Source organism: Notamacropus eugenii, chromosome 4, assembly GCF_028372415.1.
Source record: "Notamacropus eugenii isolate mMacEug1 chromosome 4, mMacEug1.pri_v2, whole genome shotgun sequence".
Taxonomy (NCBI): domain Eukaryota; kingdom Metazoa; phylum Chordata; class Mammalia; order Diprotodontia; family Macropodidae; genus Notamacropus; species Notamacropus eugenii.
Genome location: NC_092875.1, coordinates 163168044 through 163195100, shown reverse-complemented (window position 1 = coordinate 163195100; position 27057 = coordinate 163168044). Strand labels below are relative to the sequence as shown.

At 35.7% G+C, this 27057-nt stretch overlaps 1 protein-coding gene across 2 annotated transcripts in view; it reads left to right on the top strand.

The window, feature by feature from the left end:
- Positions 1–27057, top strand: part of NECAB1 (N-terminal EF-hand calcium binding protein 1) — a 258938-nt gene that overhangs the window by 27819 nt on the left and 204062 nt on the right. For both annotated transcript variants that reach the window (XM_072603595.1, XM_072603594.1), the window contains exon 3: positions 20721–20829. In XM_072603595.1, the coding sequence (XP_072459696.1) occupies positions 20721–20829 (109 nt within the window). The remainder of the gene's footprint in view (positions 1–20720; positions 20830–27057) is intronic.

Genomic DNA, 27057 nt, shown 5'->3' with positions numbered 1-27057 from the left:
CTAATATTTCCCTCCATCCTATCCCACCTCCCAATTATTCTATGTTCTCCTTTGACCCTATCCCCTTTCAAAAGTATTTGCTTCTGACTACCCCCAATCTGCCCTCCCTTCTATCATCCCCCCTTTTATCCCCTTTACCTCTACTTTCCTGTAGGGTAAGAAACCCAAATGAGTGTGAATGTTATTCCCTCCTTAAGTCAAATGCAATGAGAGCAAGGTTCACTCATTCCTTCTCACCTACCCCCTCTTCCCCTCCATTGTGAAATCTTTTCCTTGACCCTTTTATGTGAGATAATTTACCTCTATTCTATCTTTCCCTTTCTCCTTCTCCCAATATATTCCTCTCTCACCCCTTCTGTTTATTTTTTAGATATCATCCCTTCATGTTCAACCACCCTGTGCCATCTATCTATCTATCTATCTATCTATCTATCTATCTATCTATCTATCTATCTATCTATCTATCTATCTATCATCTATCTCCTCCAACTATCCTAATACTGAGAAAAATCTCATGAGTTACAAATATCATTTTTCCATGTAGAAATGTAAACAGTTCAACTTTAATAAGTCTATTATGATTTCTGTTTCTTATTTACCTTTTCATGCTTCTCTTGATTCTTGTATTTGAAAGTCAAATATTCTATTCATCTCTGGTCTTTTCATCAAAAATTCTTGAAAGTCCTTTATTTCATTGAATATCCATTTTCCCCCCTGAAAGATTATACTCAGTTTTTCTGGGTAGGTGATTTTTGGTCTTTAATCCTAGCTCCTCTGACCTCTGGAATATCATATTCCAAGTCCTTCAATCCCTTAATGTAAAAGCTGCTAGATATTGCGTTAGCCTGATTGTATTTTCACAATACTTGAATTGTTTCTCTATGGCTGCTTGCAACATTTTCTCCTTGACCTGGGAACTTTGGAATTTGACTACAATATTTGAGGAGTTTTCTTTTTAGAATCTCTTTCCAGAGGCAATTGGTGGATTCTTTTAATTTATATTTTATGCTCTGTTTCTAGAATATCAGGGTAGCTTTTCTTGATAATTTCTTGAAAAATGGTGTCTAGGTTCTCTTTCTGATCATAGCTTTTGAGTAGTCCAACAATTTTTAAGTTACCTCTCCTGGATCTACTTTCCAGATTAATGGTTTTTTCAATGAGATATTTCACATTGTCTTCTATTTTTTCATTCTTTTGGTTCTGTTTTATAATTTCTTGATTTCTCATGAAGCCATTAGTTTCCATTTGCTCCATTCTAATTTTGAAGGAATTATTTTCTTCAGTGAGCTTTTGGACCCCCTTTTCCATATGGTCAATCCTGCTTTTCAAGGCTTTCTTCTCTTCATTGGCTTTTTGGACTTCTTTTGCCATCTGGTTTATTATATTTTTTGAGGTGTTATTTTCTTCAGTATTTGGGGGGCTTTCCTTTAGCAAGCTGTTGACTCATTTTTCATTATTTTTTTTGCATCACTCTCATTTATCTTCCCAATTTTTCCTCTATGTCTCTTACTTGATTTTTAAAATCATTTTTGAGCTCTTCCATGGCCAATGATCAATTCATATTCCTCTTGAGGGCTTTTGATGTAGGAGCTTTGATTCTGCTGCCCTCCTCTGGTTGTATGTCCTGATCTTCCTTGTCACCAAAGTAAGATTCAATAGTCTGAGTTCTTTTACGATGTATACTCATCTTCCAGCCAAACACTTGACATTCAAACTCTTTGTCAAAGTAGAACTCTGCTTCCACTTGGGTTGGGGATGAGTGTACTGTCCCAGGCTTTAAGGATTTTGTATCAGCTGCTCAATACCTCACCATCCATGGGCCTAGAGCTCCAAAAGCAGCCTCTGCTGCTGCTGCTGCCACAGCCACCAGCCACCACTGCCACCACCCCCCACAAACCTGGGGCTGGGCCCCACAGACCTGGCCAAACTGCACACTCCTCTTGCACCCAGGTCCCACAGTTTTCCCACTGAACTTTTTGGCATTTGTTGGCTGAGAAGTCTGGAAATTGCCACAACTGCCAATGATTCAGTCCCCTGAGGGTTGCTCAGGCAAGTCTGTGCTGGTACAGCCCATGCTGGACTGTGCCCAGTTTCTTCCCAGTGCTAAAGATCCTTCCTGTTGGCTTTCCAGGTTTTCCTGGGCTGGGGAATTGTTTCATTTTGTGAGTTCTGTAGCTTTAGAATTTGTTTAGAGCCATTTTTACAGGTATTTGGGGGACTTTGGAAGAGAGCTCAGGTAAGTCCCTGCTTTTACTTTGCCATCTTGGTCCTGTCCCCCAGACTTGCATTTTAAGATCACTTTGGCACTTGCATGGAGGATAGACTGGAGTGGGAGAAATATGCAGCAGGTAGACCAAACAGCAGACTATTGCAAAAATCCTTCCTTCTTATAAAGTTGTGGAGAAAGGGCTTCATAAACCTAGATTTGCATGCTTATCTTATTCAAGGTGAACACAAGCTGTAAATATATTCTACAATCCCTCTACTTTCATATCTTCAAGTTACATTAGCACAAAGGGCAGCTACATGGCTCAGTGGATAGTTTGCTGGGCTTGGAGTTAGAAATATTCCTCTTCCTGAGTTTAACTCTGACCTCAGTCACATACTAGCTGTATAATCTTGGGCAAGTCACTTAATCCTTTATATCCATTTCCTCATCTGTAAATGAACTGGAGAAGGAAATGGCAAACCACTCTAGTATCTGCCAAGAAAACACCAAATGGAGTCCAACTAAGAGATGGACACAACTGAATACAACTGAACAATGACAACATACAATCACAAACAATTTAATACTGAAAAGTAGAATTAGCAATGGCAATTCCATATCCCTGCTAACCTTGAATTGAATATAGTATAGAAACTATATTTCACTACACATTCTCAAACCATTTGATTAGAGTAAAAATGCAGCTTTAACTCAAAACTTTCACACTCTTGAATCATTTCTTCACCAAGCTCGGCATAGAAATATAAATATAACCAAGCCAAATGAACCACTATAAATGTATAACTGCAACTTTCTTGCATTACTAAGTTAGCACATCCTTCATCCCAACATTTCAACTGGACTGCCTCCCCTTATTTCTACCTACCCACTCTCCATTTCAGCCAACATTGGGGCTTCCCATTTCCTATCTTAACCTCTCTATTTTGTTAAAGGGGGGAAAGCAAGGCAATTGAGGTTATGAGACTTACACAAGGTCACAGAGGTAGTATGTATCAAGTGTATGAAGCTGGGTTTGAACTCAGAGCCTCCTGACTCCAGAGTTGGTGCTTTATTCACTGTATCACCTAGCTGCCCCTTAATTTCTTGATTAATACCTCACTTTAGATATTTGCTTCATAGGCTACCAATAGAGCTATAGCAAGCATTCTCAAGGCAGTCTTATGATATTCCTCAACAATGATAAAGAGCAAACTCAGTTTTATGCATATTTTACTCAATGATGTTTACTGAAATAAGTGGTTTCTGGGGTTCTTTAATTTGCCCTTGGTTAAAATGAATATTTTATAGAAAATCACATGTTGGCATTATGGTCTTGATAAACTACAGTATTTAAACATTCAAAATTATAAAATAACATATTAAAGGAAAGCCAGTGTTCTTGAAAGAATAATCCATTAAAATGATTACTAAGAGGATAACTATCGCAAACTTAAACCTCCTACTGAGATTATTGCTTTAATGGCTTCCATTAGGGATTATTGCTCTAATATTTATGATAATGCCAAATGAAAGAGAAATTAAACTGTGATATTTGAAGAATGATTTGCAAGGACAACCATTTTTATTATGCATAAAATATGCTTTTCCCTGAAAATATGATTATTTATATAAACAAAACATTTAAATCTTTTCATGAAACACTGAAGCACATACCAAGAAATTATATAAGTATATATTGAATGTTGCAGTGGATAGAATGCCAGGCCTGGAGTCAAAAAGACCTCAGTTCAAATCTGGCCTCAGACATTTATGAGCTGTGCAACCCTTTGAACGTCATTGAGACTCTGTCTGCTTCAGTTTCAATTGTAAAAAGAGGGTTAATAATAGTATTTAAATCATAGGGTTGTTATGAGGATTAAAAACATACTTGTAAGGAGTTTAAGATGGTGCTTACCACAGAATGGCACTTAAAAATACTTGTTCCCTTTTCTCACTCTCATTATATTCTAAGATTCTGTGATTCTTTGAAATTGATTGAGTTTGGAGGACATGGCAAGGATAATTGGGGTAAAGAATGAAGAGGAAATGTCTTATGTGATGAAAGATCAGATAGAGTAATTGAGGCCTTTCTTGATTCCTCCAACTGCTAGTACCTCTACAAACCTCTATTTGGTTTGTAGAATTTTAAAATATGCATACATGCACACACACACACACACACACACACACACACACACACACACACACACTCAGGTCTTAAAGAATATAAGTTCCTCAATAAGTAGAAAGGTAGGTTTCATTTTTGTCTCTTTATCCTTTGTGCCTTGAATAGTACCTGGGATATAGTGAGTGCTTAATAAATATTTATTGATATATTGATGATTTGAAAGTTAAGAAAGCTCCAAAAGCTTTTGATCCACAGAAATCAAAGATACTACTCTACCCTGCAGGAAACTGGCATCGTGGTATTTTGTCGCTCTACAATCAATCTGGTATCAATCAAGACTTAATCAGGCTGCATACAAGGAAAATTTGACACGAATTCAGTCTAAAATAAGTTATTTTAAATAAATAATTCACAAATGTGTCATTGATGTAGAATTTTGCCAGAAGGTCAGTCAGTCAGTCAACAAGCATTTGTGAAGAGTCTGCCACGTTCAAAGCACTGTACTAAGTATTGGGAACATAAATTAAGGTGAAAAGCAGCTCCCACTCTCCTTTTTCCTTCCCTTTCTAAAACCTGGTGCTTTTTATTTAAAACAAATACTTTTCTGGGAAAAAATCAAAAGCAATTCCACAGGGGAAAAAATGTTGAAAAAGTATGACATCCTAATGTGAGAAATTTTGGGAATCCTATGTTCTTTTAAGGAAGGCCTTTATGGGGGGCAGAGCCAAGATGGCCAAGTGAGAGCAACTACTCATCTACGCACTTAGACAAACTCCTTCAGATACCTCTAAAAAGAGAACATGACCAAATTTTGGAGGGGCAGAATCCAATAGGAGACAGACTATGGCAGATTCACAGACCAGGACAGACTGGAAGGTCAATGGGAAGGTTCTGTTCTACAGGGGTGGAGGGACATGCCCCGCTGTGTTCTGTGTGTTTCTCCACCACCACACACAGTGGGGCTTGTCCCCATCATGGCAGGGCCAAGCAAAAACCCCCAGGCATTCTGAGTCAGGGACTGCACTGTGGAATTTTGGGCATATTAGCCCAAGGCAGGAGTCCAGCAGAACCAAGTGAGTGAGAGCTGTAGAGCCCTAGGCATCTGCAGTGGCTGCTCCTGAGACTATCAGCCCACAGAGTAAATGTATGTAAATCACCTACTTGAACTTCCAGGAGCCAAAATGGTGGGGTGATTGGTAAATGTTCTCTCCCCCTCCCCTTGCTGACCTTGAAAGAACCATAAAATATTTCCCCAGAAAAATCCTGGAACAGTAGGAGCAGTAGAAGGGGCAAACAGTCTTGTAGCACGTGAGGTAAGGAAGATTCCTCTTGCCGTGGCAGAAGGGAACCAACACATGACCTTGTCCCAGAGAGCCCCACCTCAGCAGACCAGGAGGAGATCCAGAGCCCCAGGTGGATGGAGCCCCACAACCACCAACACCAGGACCACAGACATGCCTCAGCAGGGGAAACAGGAAGACACTAGGGCAGGAATCACCAACCACTGAGCTTGCCTATGCTGTACCTCAGCAGAGGAGACATCCTGTGGCCAGACCACCTCTCCCCCACACTTTGCAAGCTAGCTACAGGATAAATCTGGAGAAAAACAAAAAGATTTCACTTGGCCTCTGCTTTCTCACACCAGCCAGCTCAGCACCAGGTAAACCGTAGCACTTTAGCTTCTAGATGAAAGAACCAGCGGCCACAACACACAAAGCCTCACCTTCATGAGTAAGAAGCAAGGCAAGAAAGAAAAGACCATAGAATCTTTCTAGGGGCTAAGGGCCAAAGCACGAATACCAAAGAGGTCAGCATTGAGACTGTACTCCCATCTGAAACTTCAGAAGGGACTAGGAACTGGTCACAAGCACAAAGAGCACTCTTGGAAGAGTTGAAGAAGGATTTTAAAAGCCAAATTAGAGAATAGAAGAAAAACTGGCCAATCATTTTAAAAGTATGAAAAAAAGAATTCACTGAAGAGAACAACTTCTTAAAAAGAAAAATTGAACAAATGGAAAAGGAAGTACAAAAGCTAACTGGAGAAAATAACTCCTTAAAAGGAATAATTGGAGATAGGGAAAAGGAGATGCAAAAGTTAACTGAAGAAAACAATTTGATAAAAATTGGAATTGGGGAAATAGAAGCAAATAAGTCTATGACACATCAAAAATCAGTCAAACAAAATCTAAAGAATGAAAAGATAGAAGATGTAAATGTCTAATTGGAAAAACAACTGACTTGGAAAATAGATTCAGGAGAGAAAATCTAAGAATTATTGGCCTATCAGAAAACCATGAAGAAAAAAATAGCCTGGACAGTATCTTCCAATAAATCATCAAAGAAAACTGCTCAGAAGTTCTAGATCCAGAGGGCAAAATAGTCATTGAAGGAATCCACCATTCACCTCTCAAAAAGGATCCCAAACTAAAAACCCCAAGAAACATTGTTGCCAAATTCCAGAACTATCAAGTGAAGGAGAAAATACTACAGGCAGCCAGAAAGAAACCATTCACATATCGAGGAGCTACAGGCAGGATCACACAGGATTTTGCAGCTTCTACATTAAAAGATCGAAGGAATTGGAAAATGATATTCAGTAAGTCAAAGCAACTGGGACTACAACCAAGAATCAATTACCCAGCAAAGTTGAGCATAATATTTTAGGCAAGGAGATGGACATTCAAGGAAACAAGGGATTTCCAGACCTTCCTGATAAAAAGACCAGAACTCAGTAGAAAACTCAATCTACAAATGCAGGTCTCAAGAGAGGCATAAAAAGGTAAACAGGGGGAAAAAACCTTGCTATTCAATATGGGCAAATTGTTTACATCTCTGTAATTAAAGATGATACTGGTTAATCTTAAGAACTGTATATTTATTATGAAATATAAAAGGGATATACATAGATAGAGGGAGCAGGTATAAAGTAAATGATATGGTGACAAAGATGTGATTTAAGGGTGCAAAGGGATTATAATAGAAGATGTGAAAAGGAAACAGAAAATGGTAATTTGCATCACAGGAAGAGGCAAAAAATTATATTATAGTAGAGGGAAAGAAGGGAGGGAGATGAGCATTGTTTGATATTCACTCTCATCTGATTTGGTTCAAGGAGGGAACAACAAACTTAATTAAGTATATAAATCTAACTAGCTCTATAGGAAGTAGGAGGGGAAAGGGGAAAGAAAGGGAAGGGGAGACTTAAAGGAAGGGAAGAAGTAGTAAGGGTAAAGGGAAATAAAAGGGAGGGGGGCTGAAAGAGGGAAGGGAAGACTGCAGGAGGTGGTGGTCAAAAATTAAAACTCTATTGTGGAGGAGAAGGGAGAAGGGAGAAGGGAGAACTAAAAGCACAAATGAGAGGAAAGAGAATGGAGGGAAAGACAGAGACTGTAATAAAAACTGTGAATGTGAGTGGGATGAACTCTTCCATAAAATGGAGACAGATAGGAGAATGGATTAAAAACCATAATCCAACAATATGTTGTTTACAAGAAACACATTTGAAATGAGGGGGTACACGCAGAGTAAAAGCAAAAGGTTGGAGCAGAATATATTGTGCTTCAGCTGATGTAAAAAAAGCAGGGGTAGTACTCCTAATCTCAGACAAAGCAAAAGCAGAAATAGATCTAATCAAAAGAGATAAGGAAGGAAACTACATCTTGCTATGAGGCACCAGAGACAACAAAGCAATATCATTAGTAAACATATATGCTCCAAGTGATATAGCATCCAGATTCTTGGAAGAGAAGTTAAGGGAGTTGCAGGAAGAAATAGACAGCAAAACTACACTGGTTGAAGACCTCAACCTCCCTCTCTCTGTACTTGATAAATCTAATCTCAAAATAAACAAGAAAAAGTTAAGGAAGTGCATAAAACTCTGGATAAGGTAGATATAATAGATCTCTGGAGAAAATTGAATGGGGATAAAAAGGAATATACCTTTTTCTCAGCCCCATGTACTCGGGTATAAAAACCTTACAACTCAGTGCAGAAAGAGAGAGTTAGTCAATGCATCCTTCTCAGATCATAATGCAATAAAAATTATATGTAATAAAAGGCCATAGAAAGATAGACCAAAAATTAATTGGAAACTAAATAATCTAATCCTAAAGAATGAGTGAGTTAAACAACAAATCAGAGAAACAATCAAAAACTTCATTCAAGAGAAGACAATAATGAGACAACCTACCAAATCTTATGGGATACTGTAAAAGCAGTTCTTAGGGGAAGCTTTATATCTTTGAATGCCAACATGAATAAAATAGAGAAAGAGGAGATCAATGAATTGAGCATGCAGCTGAAAAACCTAGAAAAAGAACAAATTGAAAATCCCCAAGTAAATACCAAATTAGAAATACTGAACCAAAGGAGAGATTAATAAAATTGAAAAGAATAAAACTGTTGAACTAATAAATAAAAGTGAGTTGACTTTATGAAAAAACCAGTAAAACTGATAAACCTTTGGTCAATTTGATTTATAAAAAAGAGAGAAGAAAACCGAATTACCAGTATCAAAATGAAAAGTGTAAACTCAGCTCCAATGAGGAGGAAATTAAAACAATAATTAGAAATTACTTTGCCCAACTGTATGCCCATAAATTTGACAATCTAAATGAGATGGGTGATTATTTTAAAAAAATATAAGTTGCCCAGATTTACAGAAGAGGAAGTTGAACACTTAACACTGTCTCAGAAAAAGAAATTGAACAAGTCATCAATGAACTCCCTAGGAAAAAATCTCCAGAGTCAGATGGATTTACAAGTGAATTTTGTCAAACATTTAAAGAACAGTTAATTCCAATACTATATAGATTATTTGGGAAAATTGGGGAAGAAGGAGTCCTCCCAAATTCTTTTTATGATACAAATATGGTTTTGATACCTAAGCCGGGAAGAGCCAAAACAGAGAGAGAAAATTATAGACCAATTTCTCTAATAAATGTAAGTGCAAAAATTTTAAATAAGATTTTAACAAAAAGAATACAATAACTTATCATGAGATTAATACATTATGATCAGGTAGGATTTATACCAGGAATGCAGGACTGTTTCAATATTAGGAAAACTATCAGCATTATTGATCATATCAACAACGAAACTAACAAAAACCACGTGATAATCTCAATAGATGCAGAAAAGGCTTCCGACAAAATACAACACCCAGTTCTATTGAAAACATGGGAGAGCATAGGAATAAATGGAGCTTTCCATAAAATAATCAGCAGTATCTGTCTAAAACCTTCAGCAAGCATTATATGCAATGGGGATAAGCCAGATGCATTTCCAGTAAGATCAGGGGTGAAACAAGGATGTCCATTATCACTACTATTATTCAATATGGTACTAAAAATGTTAAATGTAGCAATAAGAGAAGAAAAGAAATTGAAGGCATTAGAATAGGCAAAAAAGAAATTAAGTTATCACTCTTTGCAAATGATATGATGATATACTTACAGAATTCCAGAGATTCAAGAAAAAAATTACTTGATATAATAAACAACTTTGACAAAGTTGCAGGTTACAAAATAAACCCACACAAATCTTCTTCATTTCTATATATTACTAACAAAACCCAACAGCAAGAGATAGAAAGAGAAATCTCATTTAAAGCTATGGTAGACACTATAAAATATTTGGGAGTCTACCTGCCAAAACAAATCCAGGGACTATATGAACACAATTGCAAAACACTTTTCACACAAATAAAATCAGATCTAAGTAAGTGGAAAAACATTAGTTGCTCACGGGTAGGCCGAACCAACACAATAAAAATGACAATTCTACCTAAATTAATTTACTTATTCAGTGCCATACCAATCAAACTACCAGATAATTATTTTCTAGAGTTAGGAAAAATAATATCAAAATTCATCTGGAAGAACAAAATGTCCAGCATATCAAGGCAACTAATGAAAAGAAATGGTAGGGAAGGTGGCCTAGCACTACCAGATCTCAAATTGTATTATAAAGCAGCAGTTAGGAAAACCACTTGGTACTGACTAAGAAATAGAAGGGTAGACAAGTGGAATAGGCTAGGTACTCAAGACACCCCAAGCAACACATATAGCAATCTACTGCTTCATAAACCCAAGGACTCTAGCTTCTGGGATATGAACTCACTGTTCAACAAAAATTGCTGGGAAAACTGTATAATATTATGGCAGAAACTAGGCATAGAGCAATGTCTGACACCATGTATAAGAATAAAGTCCAAATGGCTATATGATCTAGGTATAAAACTGATAATATAAACAAATTAGTGGAGCAAGGAATAGTGTATCAGATTTATGAAGAAGAGAAGAATTTTTGACTAAACAAGAGATAGAAAACATTATGAAGTACAAAATAGATAACTTTGATTACATTAAATTGAAAAGTTTTTGCCTAAACAACCCTATGCAACCATGATTAGGAGGGAAGCAGAAAACTGGGAAAGAATTTTTGCAACTAGTGTGTGTGATAAAGGCTTCATTTCTAACATATATAGAGAACTGAGTCAATGTACAAGAATACATGTCATTCCCCAATTGATAAATGGTCAAAGGATATGAACAGGCAGTTTTCAGAGGAAGAAATCAAAGCTATCCATAGTCATATGAAAAAATGCTCCAAATCACTGCTGATTAGAGAGATGCAAATTGAAACAATCCTGAAACATCACATCCCACCTATCAGATTGACTAACATGACAAAAAACAAAAAGATGATAAATGCTGGAGCAGATGTGGGAGAGTTGGAATATTAATTCATTGTTGGTGGAGCTGTGAACTGATCCAGTCATTCTGGAGAGTAATTTGGAGCTATGCCCAAAAGGCTACAAAAATGTGTATACTCTTTGATCGAGCAATACAGCTGCTAGGACTGTATCCCCAACAGATCATAAAAATGGGAAAAGGTTCCATATGTACAAAAATATTTATAGCAGCTTTCTTTGTGGTGGCCAAAAATTAGAAATCAAGGGGATGCCTATTAATTGGGGAATGGCTGAATAAATTGTGGTATATGAATATAATGGAATACTATTATGCTCTAAGAAATGATGAACAGAAAGATTTCAGAGAGGCCTAGAAAGACATATTTGAACTGATGCTGAGTGAAAGGAGCAGAACCAGGAGAACTTTGTACACAGCAACAACCACAGTATGTGAGGAATTTTTCTAGTAGATGTAGTACTTCATTGCAATGCAAGAACTTAAATAATCCCCAGTGGTCTCTTAAGGCAAAATGCCTTCTGTGTCCAGGGAAAGAACTATGGATTTGGATAGCAGAATAAAGCAGATTATTTTCTTTCATATTATGTTTTGGTTTGTTTTATGATTTCTTCCATTCATTTTAATTCTTCTATGCAATATGACTAAGTTGAAAATGTATTTAATAGGAATGTATGTGTAGAACCTATATAAAACTGTGTGCTGTCTCAGGGATGGAGTGGGGAGGTAGGAAGAAATGAGGGGAGAGAGAGGGAAAATCGAAGATATATGGAAGTGATTGTAGAACTCTGAAAATAAATAAAATAATAATAATAATAATAATAAAGAAAAAGGAAGGCCTTAATATACTCCATGTCAGCAGGATTCTAATTCATGGTCTTTCTTTTCCAATCACAGTTAAAAAAAAAAATCCTCTAGCCCCCAAAAAACTCTTGGGCACTGGTTAGCCTTTAATTTTATTTGAAACTACATGTCTTTTGTTACTGAAATAACTTAAGAGTGATTGCAAAGTTATCTCACAGAGGTCAGCCTCAGTTCCTAGGGTGTTCAATCTCCCTGATGCTATAATAGCTAACCTTAGCCCCTATGAATGACTTTCCACTAAAATAACACTTCTCTGTTAAGATAAATTTGTTATAGTGGTTACTTCTCAGTGTAAAAAAGATAAAAATTGAGTTTTTTTTCTTGGGTATTTTAGTAGATCAAAAATTTAATTCTTGCTTTTCCTTTCCTTGACCTATACTTGTTCCAAATTTGTCTAAAACCTCTTCCCTGTCCCTACAACAAAGTCTGAATACTTTTCATCCAATTAAAACCAGCATGAATAGAGATGCACACCAGAAATGAAAGGATGTGGCAAAAGGATTCAGCCTGAGCTAATGTCTGGAACCACTGGCTTAAATGAGATTGTTGGCAAGGCTCTTCATCTAAAGTTGAGAGTGTCATATCAGTCCATAGGATCCCAAATCTGGAACTGAAAGGGACTTGAGAGACCTTCTAATCCAATCCCTCAGTTTTACAGTTGAGGAAACTGAGACTTAAGATTAAATAGCCTGCCCAAGGTTATACAGATTGCAATTGTCAGAAGCAGCATATGAAAAAACCATATTGATTTCCCTAAAACACAATTGTAAACTTATCACTCATTAAACCCCAGGGTCTCCCTAGTATCTCTACTAGCAAATATAAGTTCTTCTGTTTGGAATTTAAAATTCTTCATAGCCTAACCCCCACCTAACTATTCAACCAAATGGACTTTCTTGTTGTCTTCTGTCTCCATGCCTTTACACTGTTTGTCCCCCATGTCTGGAATGAATTTCTTCCTTCCCTCCACTTTTTGGAATCCCAATCCTAGTTTCCTTTAAGATTCAGTTCAAGTATCTCCTTCTACATGCAATCTTTTCTGATTCATGGCAGCTGTTAGTGTTTTGTATCCCAAAATTGTCTTTATTCCCTCTGTACCTACATATTCTCTTCCTTGTTTCATGTTTGTCTTTGTATATCCAAGTGCCTGACACATTGTAGGCATGTAATAAATCCTTTTTGACTGATGTATTTTTCAAGTGGTAGTTTTGGTGCTGTGTAAACAGAACATGAAATATACCAGGTCCATCTAGGAATTATTTTTTTAGATTTAATGAAGATACTCTGTCTTGATTCGTTTCTCAACTATATACCAAACTAGCTTAGATCTCTGATGCTGTATTTATTTGCACTGATAGTTGCATACAATTGTTGGATAGTATGCCGAAGTTTATTTTTTTAATTAATTATTCAAAGATCATTAATTAAGCCAGGCACTACACTAGGCACTAGGTATTCAGAGACAAAAGTAAAACACTCCCTGCCCTCAAAGGAGTTCCCCAGTCTCAATGTGGGAGATAGAATGCTCATATATAAGTATCTACAAAGTAATTTCTCAAATCATCTGCTTCATATTATATAATTATAATTTTTGAACTTTGATTTCAATTTTTCTTTCTATCTAATCAAGATATATTAAAATGAAGAGAAAATGAAGCAAATACACTCAGATGAGGAATTATTAATATTAAAGATCAATCTACAATGTAAGTCCACAGAGTCAATTACAGTCCTCCAATAAGGCCTTTGCCCACTGTTCTCCACTAGTTACAGGTGATAAAATAAAAACTCCTGTGAACTGCTAAAATGAGCCAGGATCTGATCATGGTTTGCAAACATTATAAAGCATTTATTGCCTGAGAAGAAGTTTGCAAGTTGGAGCAGAGAGACAATGTTCCAAGTTGCTCAAAGGGGAATGGGAAAATAGTGAGGTATTTATACATATTTGAAGTATTTTTGACTATTTGAGGTATTTGTGGCTAAGTGTGAGTTAAGGGAAACCACAATAAGTCAGGAAGTCAGATAGGAAGTGGGAGTTGAGGGAGAATATATCTGAAACAGTAAAACAGAAAGTAGGATAGTTGCTACTCCTTTGATAAGTCAGAAAGGAAGATGTTTGCTGCTCTCTCTGAGCTCATCAAGACTGGTATGAGTAGTTAGCATCTCTGAGTTCAGATAAAGTTTACTCACAAAGGATCGCTGGTATGTCAAGCAACCCTGGGCTTCAGAAATCCTCCTGACTGACTAGCTGTTGTGCTACTCCATTGTCTGGTTCCCCTATGGAGAAGGGAAACTCTAGCATATTTACTCAGTTAGTACAGGGATTACAGAACCCATATTCACACTGGTTACACAGAAGATGAATATGTCTGCTTTCTCTACCTCTAAATTCTTGTCATTCCTCCTGGATCTCTTCAGCTCTGGAGCATGACCATTTAGCTATGTAGCTTCAACACAGATCAATTCAACCTAGATCAATTCCTGCAGAAAATAAGGGCAAAACCTTAAGAATTGTCCCTCAATATAAAGGTAAACATGAAAGAGAAATCATAATGAACTCAATAAGATTAAAATGTTTTTATTCTTAAATGAGAAGATGACACTTGTAACTCCTAAGAACTTTATCATTATTAGGGCGGTTAGGAGTATACACAGGCAGAGGGGTACAGGTATGACTTGATTATGATTGGATGATCTCAAAAAAATTAAGGGGTGAGAAAGAAGGATGCACTGGGAGATGGGAAAGGGGAGAGGATGAATGGGGGAAATTATCTTACAAAAGAGAGGCTCAGGGAAGATCTTTTACAGCAGACATGAAAATAGGGGTAGTGTGGCAGGTAGTTCTTGAACCTTACTCTCATCAGAATTGGCTCAAAGAATGAATAACATACCCAATCAGTTGGGTATAGAAATAAATCTGACTTAACAAACAGGAAAATAGAAAAAGGAGCTAAAATAAGGGTTTATAGATGAGAGGGCAAATTAAGGTAGGCAGTGGTCAGAAACAAAACAGACTTTTGAGTAAGGACAAGGTGAGAGAGAGAGAATGACAATCAGGGTGAAAATAGAGTGGAGGGAAATATAGTTAGTAAATCATAACTGTGAATGTGAATGGGATGGACTTACCCATAAAAGAAAAGCAGATAGCAGAATATATTAGAAACATTTCCAAGGAACATAGTTGAAACAGAGGGATATGTGCACATTAAAAATAAGGGGTTTGGGGAGAATCTATCATGTTTCAGCTAAGGTAAAAAAAGGTAGGAGTAGCAATCATGATCTTAGACAAAGCAAAAATGAACATAAGCCCAATTAAAAGAGATAAGCAGGGAAACTACATTTTGTTAAAAACATACCACAGACAATGAAGTGATATCTAAACTAAACATATATGCACCAAATGGCATAGCATCCAAATTCTTAAGGGAAAAGTTAAATGAGTTACAGGAGGAAATAAAAAGTAAAACTATACTAGTGAGGAACCTCAACTTTCCCCTCTCAGAACTAGATAAATCTCGCCATAAAATAAATAAGAAAGAAGTTAAAGACATGAACAGAATCTTAGAAAAGTTAGATATGATAGACCTCTGTAGAAAACTAAATGGTAATAAAAAGGAGTATACTTTTTTTTTTCAGTTACACATGTCACCTTCACAAAAACTAACCCCATATTATGGCATAAAACCACACAACCAAATGCGGAACAAAAATTTACATATTGAATATATCCTTTTCAGTCCATAATATAATAAAAATTACAGTTAGTAAAGAAACTTGGAAACAGATTAAAAATTAATTTAAAACTAAACAATCCTAAAGAATGTATGAATCAAAGATCAAATCACAGAAACAATCAATAATTTCATGAAAGAGAATTACAACAATGAGACAACATATTAAAATTTGTGGGGTGCAGCCAAGAAGTATTTAGGGGAAATTTTATATCTCTAAGTGCTTACATCAATAAAATAGAGAAAGAGCTGATAAATTAATTGAGCATGCCATTAAAAAACAGCTTAAGAACAAATTTTAAATCCTCAATTAAAAACCAGATTGGAAATCCGGAAAATTAAGGAAGAAACTAAGAAAATCATTAAACTAATAAATAAAACTAGGAGCTGGTTTTTATGGGAGAAAAACAATAAAATAGAGAACTAATTTAATTAAAAAAGAAAGAAAACCAAATTATCAGTATCAAAAATGAAAAGGGTGAATAAACCATGAATGACAATGAAATTAAAGCAATTATTAGGAAATATTTTGTGCAAATACATACCAATTAACCTGACAAAATGAAACAGTTGAATATTTACAAAAATGTTAACTACCCATATTAACAGAAGAAGAAATAAATATTTAAATAACCTTATCTTTAACAAAAAAATTTAGCAAGCTACCAACAAGTTCCCTAAGAGATAATTCCCAGGGACATATGGATTCACAAGTGAATTCTACCAAACATTTAAAGAACAATTAATTCTAATATTATATAAACTATTTGGAAAGATAGGCAAAGAAGGAGTCCTACCACATTATTTTTATGACATAAGTATGGTGCTGATACCTAAATCAGGGGGAACAAAAACAGAGAAAGAAAACTATAGAAAAATATCCCTAATGAAAATTGGTGCCAAAAATAAATAAAATGCTAGCAAGGAGATTACAGCAATATATCACAAAAATCGTACACTATGAGCAGGCAGGATTTATACCAGGAATGCAGGGCTGATTGAATGTTAGGAAAACTCAGCAAAATTGATCATGTCAATAACAATAAAACAAAAATCACAGGATGGTGTTAATCGATGCAAGAAAAGCATTTGACAAAATCTAGTACTCATTCCTGTTTACACACACACACACACACACACACACACACACACACACACACTCGTAGGAATTAATGGAGTTTTCCTTAAAATGATAAATGGGATCTTTCTAAAACCATTGGCAAGAATTCTGTAATGGCGATAAGTTAGAAGCCTTCCAAATAAGAGTGAGGGTGAAGCCAGGATCCTCACTATCACCACTACTGTTCACTCTTGTACTAGACATTTTAGCTATAACAATAAGACAAGAAAATGAAATTGAAGGAATTAGAAAAGGCAGTGACAAAACAATACTATCACTTTCCAGATATGATGGTATATTTAAAGAATACTATGGAATAAGCTAAAATACTAGTTGAAATAATTAACAATTTAAGCAAAGTTGCAGGATATAATAAAAACAAAAAAAAATTAGTATTTCCATATATTACTAAGTCTAGCAGGAAGAGATAGAAAGAAAAAATCCATTTAAAGTAACTGCAGACAATATAAAATACATGGGAGTCTACCTGCTAAGATAAACCCATGAACCATATGAGCACAATTACAAAACACTTTTCACACAAATAAAGACAGATGTAAATAATTGGAAAAATATTGATTGCTCTTAGGTAGGTGGAGTCAATATAGTAAAAATTACAATTCTGCCTAAATTAATTTACTTATTTAGTGCCATATCAAATAAACTAGATATAAAAATTATTTTATAAAGCTAGAAAAAATAATAACAAAATTCATATGAAGAACAAAAAGTACCAGATCTCAAATTATATTACAACGTAATCATCAAAATTATTTGTGCTGGCTAATAGAATGGTGAATCAGTCAAATAGATTAGGTATACAATACACAACAGTAAGTGACCATAGTAATACAGTGTTTGATAAACCCACAGATCTAAGCTTTTGGAACAAGAACTTACTATTTGGCAACAATTTCTAGGAAAACTGGAAAGCAGTTCATCAGAAACTAGATGTAGATCAACATCTCACACCATATACCAACCTAAGGTCAAAATGGTACATGACTTATACATAAAGTGTAATATCATAAGTAAATTAGGAGAGCTAAGAAAATTTTGCTATTAGATCTAGGGATAAGGGAAAAATTTATGACCCAACAAGAGATAGAGGGGATTACAGGATGTAAAAATAACTAATTTTGATTACATTAAATTTAAAAAGGTCTATACAAACAAAATTAATGCAACCAAGATTAAACAGAAAACTGGAAACTGGGAGAAAAAATCTGCAGCAAATTTTTCTGGTAAAGGTCTCATTTTTCTAATTTATAGAGAACCAGGTCAAATTTATAAGATTAGATGTCATTCCCCAATTGACAAATGGTCAAATGATGTGAACAGAAATTTTCAGAAATAGAAATCAAGGTTATCTATATTCATATGAAAAACAACCCTAAATGATTATTCATTAGAGAAATGCAAATTAAAACAATTCTGAAGTGCCACCTCACACCCATCAGATTGGCAAATATGACAGAAAAGAAAAATGACAAATGTTGGAGGGACTGTGGAAAAATTGGGGCAATGATGCACTGTTGGTGGAGTTGTGAACTGATCTAATCATTTTGGAAAGCAATCTGGAATTATGACCAAAAGACTATGAAACCATGCCTACCCTTTGACCCAGCAATACTAGGTCAGTATCCCAAAGAGATCAAAGAAAAAGGAAAAGGACCAAATGTACAAGAAATATTCACAGTCACTCTTTTTGTGGTGCAAAGAATTGAAAAGTGAGGGGGTACCCATCAATTGGGGAATGGCTAAACATGTTGTGGCATATGATTGTGATGGAATGCTATTGTGCTATAAGAAACGATGAACAGGCTGGTTTCAGAAAAAGCCTGGGAAAACTTGTATGAACTGTTGCAAAGTGGAATAGGTAGAACCAAGAGAACACAGTACACAGCACCAGCAATATTGTATAAAGATCAGCTGTAAATGACGTAGTTATTCTGATCAATACAATAATCCAAGACAGTTCTGAAGGACTTGTGATGAAAAATGCTATCCACTTCCAGAGAGAGTATTGATGGAGTCTGAATGCAGATTGAAGCATTTTTTAACTTTATTTTTCTTTCTCTTTTGCACCTGGCTAGTATGGGGACACATTTTGCATGATTTCACATGTATAATTGATGTCACATTTCTTGCCTTCGCAATGGGTGGGGAAGAGAGAGTATTTGGAACTCATTTTTTTTTTCTAAATTGATGTTAAAAATAAGAAATTTTTAAAAGAAATTTTAAAATAAATACAAAAAGAAAAAAAATGAATCTTCCTTCACTCTCCTCCTGAGCATATATACCCTTGAGTATCATTTTCCTAAGTTATTCATGGAAGAGGGGGGAGATTTAAGCACCTGCTATCTGATGAAAGTGCTTTGAAACCGGGAAAACACTGAACTGTTATTATTATATTTTTATTTATTTTTTTTTATTTTTTTATTTATTTTTTTTTTATTTTTTAATGTTTAACAATCACTCCCATACAATTGCGATTTTATCCCCTCCCACCTACCCCTCACTACCCCCCTCCCTCCCCACGACTGCATACAATTCTGTATAGATTCTACATATACTTTCCTATTGAGTATATTTTCACTATAGTCATGCTATGTAGTCAGACTAAGATGAATGAAAGAAATCGTATAACTAATCAGAACATGATACATAAACACATACACATACACAGACATGATCTGCTACATTATGTGAGTGACTTCCATATTTCTCTCTCTGAGTGTGGAAGGCATTTTGCCTTGAGAACCACCATTGGGATTTTTTTTTTTTTTTATAAGAAGTTCTTGTGTTATTACAAAATTCTAAGTCTACCAGAAAAAACTCTCACACACTGTGGTCGTTGCTGTGCATAAAGTTCTCCTGGTTCTGCTCCTTTCACTCAGCATCAGGTCATATAAGTCCCTCCAGGCCTCTCTGAAGTCTTCTTGTTCATCATTTCTTATGGCACAATAGTACTCCATTACATTCATATACCACAGTTTATTCAGCCATTCCCCAATTGATGGACATCCCCTTGACTTCCAGTTTTTGGCAACTACATAGAGTGCTGCTATAAATATTTTTGTACATGTGGGACCCTTTCCCATTTTTATGATCTCTTGGGGATACAGTCCTAGTAGCGATATTGCTGGGTCAAAGGGTATGCACATTTTTGTAGCCCTTTGGGCATAGTTCCAAATTGCTCTCCAGAATGGTTGGATGCGCTCGCAGCTCCACCAACAATGAATTAGTGTTCCAACTCTCCCACATCCTCTCCAGCATTTATCATTTTCTTGTTCTGTCATGTTTGCCAATCTTATAGGTGTGATGTGGTACCTCAGAGTTGTTTTGATAACTGTTATTATTATTGACAAGCAGTACTTAAAACTGTTTTCTATGCAATGTGTGGTAGAAAAACTAGATTGCCTCACTGAAGTATACTACAAAGTTAAGCCAAAATGACAAAACAATAATATACAAAGTTCCAATGCTTATCTTACCAACAACAAATACTTGTCACAGATGTTCTCAGTGATGTTAATTTCAATTATATCATCAAAATTACATACAAAACAAAGGTAATTAATACCTTAGAGGTTTGAGGGTGTTGGTAATCATTGCATAAGTAGTTTTATATATGCATACACATATTCTATATTTTAGTTTAAGGTTATAGAAATTAAGTGGCTCCCTATAGATTATGAGATAGAACAGAAACTTTTAAACTTGATGTTTAAAACTTTTTGAAATCTACTTGTAACTAGTTTTTCAAGCTTTTTTCACACTGTTCTTACCTATTTTTTTATTCCCCTTTGCTGTAAGCTTCCTGAGGTCAGACCCTGGGTGGGTGTTTGTCTTTATACTCCTGGCACCTAGTACAGTACCTCATGTATAGCAAGGCACTTAATGAATGTTTGTTGCATTGATTTGAATTTGCTTGTATTTGTTTATATCATTTCAGATGATGGGAAGTTGTCCTTTGAAGAATTCAAAGCCTATTTTGCAGATGGTGTTCTGAGTGGGGAAGAATTACAGGAGCTCTTCCATACCATTGATACACACAATACCAAGTAAGGAGCCCTTTTATCAATGGAGTTTGTAAATGAATACATAATGACAAGAAGGAATTATGCTATGATCAGCTGGTTTTAATCCTATAATTATGTAACTGAGAAAAATCATAATTTCAGTACTTGAAATCCTCTGAAAACCTGGTTTTGAATCAGAAAACATATATCTGCCATCAATCTTTTTGCCTTGGTTGAGGTACAGTTTAGAATATGCCTCCTTTACATCCATTATTAATAAGAGAGTAGAATATAACCAGATTACTTCCTTTTGACCTGAATTTCTTTCCTTCAAAAATTTTCATGAGCCAGACTCCCATTAGCAAAGTGAAATGGAAAACTGAGACAGCTATTGGCATGATTTAGGCCTTTCTATCCTTATGTCATTCTTAACAAAAATATCTCAATGGCACAAACACTAGATTTTTACTTGGATTATCTAAAATTGCCTATAGCCTCCATTTCACTTTGTTTCTGAGGACATCTCTTTATTTTAGTGGAGAGTCCAAAATTTGTTAGCAATAGTGCTAACAAATAATAAAAATGGGAAAAAATTGAATACTATAGAGATGTATTTAGTTTTGTCTGTTATAATACTAACACTTATATAATACGTTATGGTTTGCAAAACATTTTCCCTACAACAATCCTGCAGGGTATCTTGCATTGCTATCTCATCTCACAAACGAGGAAAGAAACAAATTCTAAACATCAGAGCAAGCCTTTTAATCAGATCTCTGACCACGTCAAACATGCTTCCCTCTATATCATATTGACTCAGCTGACTATTTGAAATAGAATACATTATTTAGAACAGCAATTGGATATGGGAAGTCTGTTATAAAGGGGGCATGATTTAAAATTAATCATTTTAGTCTCACCAACATTTTTACTTCCTGGATCACTCAATATCGTGCTTATATATTGGCAGATAGGTGATGCAATGGATAGAGTGCTAGGTCTGGAGTCAGAGAGACTTGTGTTCAAATCTAGCCTCAGAAGCTTACTAGCTGCATAACCTGAGGGAAGTCACTTAACCTATATTTGCCTCAGTTTCCTCATCTGTACCATGACGATAATAAATAGCATCTACCTCTGGCATTATTGCGTAAGATTAAAATGAGATTGTATTTGTAGAGTACTTTGCACAATGTCTAGCACATAGTAGCTTTTTAGTAATTGTTTCCTTCCTTCCTACTTTCCTATATAACATCTAAAAACACACACAACTTTGGAACAACTCATCAATTAATTTTTTAAAGGACACAATTCAGTCCAAAAATATGCTAGTTTTAAAAAAACAATTTTGGTAAATGAATATTTTCAAACTTGTAAGAAATGCCAACTTCTAATGCAACTGGTGTTTGAACTGTTCTGAAAGAAATAACCTGAGGGCACACAGTGATGGGGATTCTAGGATTTTAGAATTTATATTTAACAAGTCTAATATGGATTAAGATAGTCTTAGTGAATTCTGAGGTAATTCACTGAGTATTCTGATAGGCAAAACTTTTCAAACAGAGTCAGTTGTGGGATGATATTAAAGGAAAAGGCATTACATTTGAAGTCAGAAGATATGGGTTTGAATCCTCACTCTGGAACAGGTAGGTGGCACAGTGGATAGAACACAGAGCCTGGAGACAGGAAGACCTGAGTTCAAATCTGGCCTCAGACACTTACTAGGTGTGTGATCCTGGGCAAGTCACTGAACTCTATTTGCCTCCATTCCCTCATCTGTAAAATGAGCTAGAAAGGGAAATGGCAAACCACTTTGGCATTTTTTGCCAAGAAATCTAGGCCCCCCCGCCAAAAAAATAGGATCATAGTCAGACATGACTGAACAATAGCCTATAACCTAACCTCAGTGTCATCTGTAAAATTAAGGGGTTGGACTAGATGATCCTAACAGTTTCTTCTAGGTCTAAATCTATGATTCTGTGATAGGTCTAGAGTCTAGACCTGTAATTTCTTTGGTATAAAAAATTCTCAGGTAAAGAAAATCCCTATACCAATTCAGGTTAGCACCTTTTCTACAACATATAGTCTTAGAATACTAAAATGTTAAGTGACTAGCCTAGGGTAACACAGCTCGTATGTAAAAGAGGCATATCTTGAACCCAGATCTTCCCAAATTTTGAGGCCAGTTCTCTTTCTATAGATGAGAGTAGAATGATCTTTTGTTCCCATTCAACACTTAAGGTAAATTGAATGTAAATGGAGGCATATTGAGTACAGGATAATTTTTATTTTATTTCATAGAAAAATGTAAGAGACACAAAAAGAACTCATGTTGTTGTTCAGTCATTTTTTTCAGTCATGTTTGACCCTTCATGATCCCATTTGAGATTTTCATGGCAAAGATACTCAAATGGTTTGCCATTTCCTTTTCCAGCTCATTTTCCAGATGAGGAAACTAAGGGAAATGGGGTTAAATGACTTTCTCAGGGTCATACAACTAGTAAGTGTCTGAGGCCAGATGACTCTTCCTGACTCTAGGTCCAGAACTCTATCCACTGGACCATCTAGCTGCCCAAAAAAACTCATAGTAGCCCATATATATTTGATAGAATTTTTTCTTCTTTTCTGCTGAAATCCACTTCATTACTAGATCCCAATATATTCAACATGTCAGCACCCTAAGGTTTGGATTCATCACAGAAGGAAAATGAACTTGGGGTGGCTAAAGAAGTAACCCTGAGCTAGTGATGCCTGGGAAATCTTTTTTTTCTCTTTTTGGAAATCATAGATTCTAGAACTCTTTTTTTTTTTTGGAGAGGTGGGAGTAGAAGGAGAGGGAATAATTAAAATTGTATAAATTATATCTAAAATTGTGCCTTCTGCCAGACTTTGCATTACCCATCACCGTTACAATACAAATATTGATGAATACAGAAAAGTATGAAAAGATATTCATAAAATATGGTGAAGTAAGCTGAATCAGGAAAGTAATGACTGTGGCAATGTATAATAAATAATAAAGGATAACAGTAGTAACAACAAAAGAATTGAAAGTAAATACTACAAAATTAAGTGGTTCAGTTTTGTGGAACTTTTCCCCCCTCACTTCCTTTTTTATATTGTATTACAAGGGGCAGCTCTCTGGGAGGAAGTGGGCACTGTGTATATGGTAGAACATATAGGTGATGTAAAACCAAAAGATTTCAATAAAGTATTTTTTAACTCAAAATATAAATAGATCTTGAAGAATATCTATTTTTAAAAGACATTTCAAATAAAATATGCATTCTAAAATGCTTAATTTTACTTAGTTTATTTCTGGTAATAGTCTGGAACCTTCATGGACACAGCACTTGTTAGATTCTCTATCCAAAGGTCTTTGCAGGAACATTTCTATGGACCTTGGCCAGAACTATGCCACTGTGTCCATGAACCCAAGGATCCTTTTCCCAAATCTCTTTGGGTTTTTTGGGTTTACCTCCAGGCGTCACTGCATTGTCTTTTGCTTTGTCTACCTAGGTACATCTCTTGCCTAAATATAATTCAGTTTCACCCTAAGAATTTCTTTTAATTTTATAAAGAGATGTGTGTTCCCTCTGGTTTTGTAGATCTTACTTGTAGCCAGTAAAAATGGCCTTAGACCACAGTCTTCCAATCTTCTTTTTTCTGTTATACAAGTATTGTCTCCCAGTCAGATCTCCCAAGCTCCAGAACTCTTAAACTTAGGGTTGCTACAGAGTAATGCTCAGCCTGGAGTTCTCACTATTTGGACACATGGTTGGACACCTTTTACATTATCACCTTCCTCTACTGCTGCTACTCCAAGAACTGGGTACAGGCACTTAGATTCTAGGAACTTAGATGCCCCAGAACTAGAGGCATGAAGGTAGATGTTTAACAATCAGCTCTCCATGAAAAAATTAATGTATTAAACATTTTTAAATTTAATCTGAATTATTAAAACCTTCTCCATCACTTTATTAAGCCAACAAAATGATAAATCAAGACTCTTTTTTTAGAATCTGCTGATTTCTAAGAGTTGGTAGGAGCTGGGTCTGGTATATCCTTGCCCAGAATCCTCATTATTCTTCTGCTCTCCACCTATTTGTCATCTTTTGAGTTTAGAGACTACCATCTGTAGGGCTGGGTGGGTAGGTAGGGAGGATTGTCACTTGGTCTTGGGAGCTATGTTGACATGCAGGTATATCCCAGGGACCAAACTCTACTCATCTTATCTCAGTTCTCTGATTTCTGATTTTGTTATAAGGGGCACGAATATTAATTAATCTTTGAGTTCAACCAGGATTTCTACTTCTTAGAGCACTCAGTATCTTGCTTAGGTAGCCATTGTGACAGTTCTAATCGTAACTCATTAAAGGGTGGGGGGAACCAAAAAAGGACCTGCAGTGAAGACTTTTTTATAAACCTACTACAAAGGGATGACTCACAACACTTCCAACCTACCCATTCATCCTATATTAATCCACAAGAGCCCAAGCCAAACAATTAAATATCACATTGATGACATAGCAGTCAGGGACCTAAACAAAGGCTCACTGCCCTATAAACTCATCAAGTTGATCAGAGAACTCCTCTCAAGTTTTATAAAGTGATATGTGTCAAAAGACTAGCTAATATAGCAACTGCTATAGGAATTCAAAGGATAAAGATTACTGTTGGCTGGGAGAGCTGGAGAAGGCTTCAGGGAAGAGAAAATACCTGAGCTGGAATTCCAGGGAAAGGTAAAACTCAAATAAGTGTCTTGGGGGGGTGTAGTGAACATAGTATTATTGCAGTCCAGCCTTGCCTCAGACTGGTCTGGTAACTCAGGTGTGAGATTAAAATGAAACGAAACATTTGAATATCATTTGGCAATTAATCAAGTGAGGTTTCCTTAGCCATAACCTGAATCAGATACTCAGTAAGGCTATATCACTGTTTCAAATAGAAGTACTCCCCCTCAATTCTGTAATGAAATGTTTTCTCAGCAGGGCAGGACAGGATGACTTTTCATGGAGGTGGAATAACTGCCAAGTTTGAAAGACATTGATTTCTTATGGGCTGGCCTCTTTTATTCCCTTAGATAATCAGCAATCCATACCAAAATCTTGAGTATTAGCACCCTATACCAATAAAATCTTGGTACAGCTTCCTTGATTTTTAGAGAAAAGCTAGTCTTTTCTCTAGATGACAGGAGACCCTGGTCAATACTGTTCTTATCGTAAGCCCATCCTAAAAGAGGGGAAAATCACAAGTAAAGACATGTACTACACTACTCCTGGATGATAATGTTTTGATTAATTAGTTAAGCTCTAAGAATAAAGAAGTTAATAACCCTTGTCATCTGAAAAAGTGATATTCCTTCATCTAAACCTACTCCTGGGAATAACAAAGGTGCTGAAAAGAATAGATGCTAATAAATACCATTCTGGAATAAATCCTTTAAAAATAAGGACAGAGCAGAACACTTCTTTTGTGATGCAAATATTACATAATATGAGTGTTGACACTTAAAACTACATTAGCCCATGATGTGTGATGATTATTTCTCCCTCAATGCATTCATTGTTAAACTTTTTTTTTTATTACATCTGGGTTTGCAGCAGTCCTTTAGAGCCTCAAATCTTTTAAACAATATAAAACAGTAAAGGGGAACTGTTTGGTGTTTTTCAATGTTATATTGTATTTTTATTAATTTTATTTCATATTTCCCCATTTTAAATAAACTCATTTATTTATTTCTAATATTCATTTTTAAAACTTTTGATTTTGGAATTCTCTCCCTCCTGCCCCTCCTCCATCCACTGAGAAGGCAAGTAATGTGATATTAATTATACATGTAAAATCATACAAAGCATTTCCATATTTGCCATGTTGTAACACAAAAAAAGCCAAAAAAATTAAGAAAATGAAAAAATGCTTCAATCTGCACTTACAGTTCATCAGTTCTCTCTCTGGAAATAGAGAGCATTTTTTATCAGAAGTCCTTCAGATTGTTTTGGCTCATTGTATTATTGAATATAGCTAAGTCATTCACAATAGATCATTGTTATAATATTACTGTGTTATACTCACTCTATTTTGCATTAGTTCATAGAAGTCTTCCCAGACTTATTTTGTATAGCATAATAGTATACCACAACAATCATATACCACAGCTTGGTCAGCTGTTCCTCAGTTGATTGCCACCATGAAAAGCTGCTATAAACATTTTTGTACATATAGGTCCTTTTTCTTTATCTCTTCGGGATATAGACCTAGTAGTGGTATTGC